This window comes from Alligator sinensis, unplaced genomic scaffold (genome assembly GCF_000455745.1).
Source record: "Alligator sinensis unplaced genomic scaffold, ASM45574v1 scaffold994_1, whole genome shotgun sequence".
NCBI lineage: Eukaryota > Metazoa > Chordata > Crocodylia > Alligatoridae > Alligator > Alligator sinensis.
In genome coordinates this window covers 836,764-839,696 of record NW_005842488.1, presented here as the reverse complement: position 1 = coordinate 839,696, position 2,933 = coordinate 836,764, and the positions used below count along the sequence as shown (strand labels likewise).

Genomic DNA, 2,933 nt, shown 5'->3' with positions numbered 1-2,933 from the left:
GCATTCCTGGACCACCGGGCGCTACGGGGCAACCTGGGAAGACTGGCCACTGTAACCCTTCAGATTGCTTCGGCATGATGCCCTTGGAGCAGCCCATGTACCAGCCCAAAAACATGAAAGGACCTTTAGGCTGAGTGACGCGGCAGGGTGTTTGCACAAAGGACTCCATTGGGGACAGCCAAAGCTCTAGTCCTCGCGACTGGTCGTGAAGTATTTTTTATTGCTGTTAATATTTTGGTTTTCTCCTTTTGGTTTTTCCAGTGGGGTCAAACCTCCCCCGACGGCATTTGTGGGTGTATGTACGTCTCTTCTCGTGTCTTTAAAGGGAATTGTCATGCGTGACCAGCCAAAATACATTTCATGATGGTGCCTTTTGCTTCTCATTGCCATGCACAACCCCCCGCCTCCGGAGGCCTCCCGTCTTACTCCATTTCATTCATTACTTCTTCCCTTTCCACCACCCGCACTTTAGGCCCTGGGACTTGAAGTCAGTGGAGGGAGAATAACAGCCTTGCCTCCTAGCCAACTTGGCCATGACACGCGCCTGGCCCTGCATGCAGGCTTGTAGGTCCTGCCGTTCGATGGCCAGGTCCCTGTTCTCAGGAGTGAGCAGACTGGCCCGCTACCCCACGTGCTTCCCATTTGTGTCGCCTTCCATGCTCTGCCGCTCCTTTCATTTGTAACATGCCAGCATCATCTTTACTAACCTCTGGAAGCCTTCTGCCGTCTGTCCGGCACCAGCGTGGCTCGTTCCTCGCGGAGAGCTCGTTTCCAAGTCTTGCTCCTCTCGTTGGGGTGCAGCACGAGGGAGAAATTCAGCTCAACACACTGAATTAAGCAAGCCACTTTTTGGCGCCTTCTGCCAGACTTTAGTGGCTCTTCTCGTAGCCGTGACGCAGATCCATCTGGAAGCTCGCTGGCCGTGAATGCAAAGCACAGCTTTCCCCCTTCGGTTGAAAAACAAGCGTCTGAGCTTTAGACGCAACAGCTGGATTGCTAACGGCTGCCCCGTCCCCTGTTTCAGATGTTAAAAGACAACAGCTGAGCAATTGGTTTCAACTTGTCAGATCTGTATCCCAGCAAAGGATTTTGCTTTCCTCCTCAAAGCAGGTTGAGCAAACAAGGCAGAACTAATAAATTACATTCCAGCCCATGGCTTTGTCTTTTTTTGGTTTCTTTAGCAACATTTTAACAGTCTTGCGTAGGTCCTCTCACAAGAACGACTGAAGAAAGAGCTGAGCTTCTGCCAGCGCATCCCTCCAAGCATAAATAAATCTGCGTGAACCCTCACATTGCAAAATGCGTACCGGTGACGGACGGACCTCAAAGAGTTGGAATATACCCTACCGGCTGGTTTTCTCGGTGGAACATCCAGGATCTACACCAGGGGATGAAAAAGCAACGTCCGAGTAGGTGTGCGCGCTGCATGTGAGTGCCTTCGCACGAGTGCGTGACTGTGGTGTAGGTCAGGAAGGGAAGCATTGTTTGTGCATGAATTTAAGGGACGTGGGTGCCGGTCAGATGTCTTCAACACAAGCCAACCTTCCTTTGTTGGGCGATTTCTGATGCTTGCTCTTCCTCTTGTACCCCACCCCCGATCGCAGCCTTCCTTGGTCGTTTCCATTTCAGTCCCAGGGAACGGTTGGGCTTACAGCGGAAACAGGAGCTGAGAGTAGGATCAGCAACTAGCTTCCTAGCATTTCTTCCATTAAAAGCAAGCAGACTCCCTTGCAGGGCCATAAAGGCATTATTTGTTACCAGAACCCGTGATAGTTATGTGCAACGTCCCTCCTGCAAAGGCCAGCTGGCTAAATCAAACACCCGGGAGAAACCTGCCTGCTCCATGCATGCGTTGCGTTGGCCGATGACAAGAAAACTGTGACTGTGACTGGGGGGGAGGAGAGCGGCAGAACCGCTCATGCGGGGGAACCATCCGATCCCAGCCGGCCTGGCCCTGGGTAATCTTGCTGCCACCAGCGCCTGGTACATCACGCGACGGCGCGCTGCCACGCAGGAAGCTGAGCCATGCAACCAGCTCTATCGGACCTCCCGATTTAACACTGGAATCCAAGACGTGCCTGCGTTTCGCTGCGGCTCTGTACAGCTTGGCCACCGCTCCTTTAGGATGAACGAGCTGAAGGCTCTGGTCCAACAGCAGACAGGACCCGAGCCGGACCCCAGACAAGGCCCTCGGTGGGTGCGTTCATCATGAATCTTTGCACGGGATCTGGACTTGTATCAGGCCCCCTCTGCACTGCGGGACCCTCTTGCTTTCCATATGTCATCTCTGTTAAGAACAGCATGCGGACCCTTGCCACCCCTTTCTTTTATTAACCAGTGGTTGACGACGAATTGCAGTTTAGTGTAGCGGGATTTAAGACGGCGACACAACTGGTTGATAAATGACCCCCACCAGTGATAGGAACAGATTTGAACGCGGGTGGCAGGAGCGCAACACTCCCCAGCCCCGCAGCCCGCACCGCGGTGGCAGATCTGGACAGACGCGGTGTTTCTGCACGGCGCTCACTTCCATGCATGCAGCCCCAGACCAACAACGCTCAACCGGAGGGGTTTTTTCCACCTCTTTTAAGAAGATCCAGCATGTCCCAGACTCCCCTCGAAGCCCTGCAACTGCAACTGCTCCAGAAGCCAGCTAGAAACTGCCTCCAGCAGGCCGCAGCAGCGCGGGCCCTTTAAGACCCCCAGGCGGCACTTCCGCACCACGTGCCTCGCACCCCGGCAACGCAGCGGGATGGACGTCCCGCGGAGCCAATGGGCGGCGCGGGTGGGGCGGCGGGGTCCAATCGCCGCGAGGGGCGGGGCCGGCCGTGGTGAGCGCTATGGCGACCTATCCCTACGGGCAGGTGAGGGCGCGGCGGGGTCCCCTGCGCTGAGCTGGGGTTCGGTGGCGTGGGCGGTGACGCGGCGCGGGG

General features: G+C 55.6%; 2 protein-coding genes across 4 annotated transcripts in view; both read left to right on the top strand.

The window, feature by feature from the left end:
- The window catches only part of LOC102368720 (collagen alpha-1(XVI) chain), a 66,525-nt gene extending 66,156 nt beyond the window's left edge, over positions 1 to 369 (top strand). For both annotated transcript variants that reach the window (XM_025212856.1, XM_006031248.3), the window contains one exon: positions 1 to 369. In XM_025212856.1, coding sequence (XP_025068641.1) covers positions 1 to 134 — 134 coding nt within the window. In that variant the 3' untranslated portion in view covers positions 135 to 369.
- Positions 370 to 2,799: 2,430 nt separating this feature from the next.
- PEF1 (penta-EF-hand domain containing 1) overlaps positions 2,800 to 2,933 on the top strand; it is a 4,598-nt gene continuing 4,464 nt past the window's right edge. For both annotated transcript variants that reach the window (XM_025212858.1, XM_006031245.2), the window contains exon 1: positions 2,800 to 2,864. In XM_025212858.1, the coding sequence (XP_025068643.1) occupies positions 2,841 to 2,864 (24 nt within the window). In that variant the 5' untranslated portion in view covers positions 2,800 to 2,840. The remainder of the gene's footprint in view (positions 2,865 to 2,933) is intronic.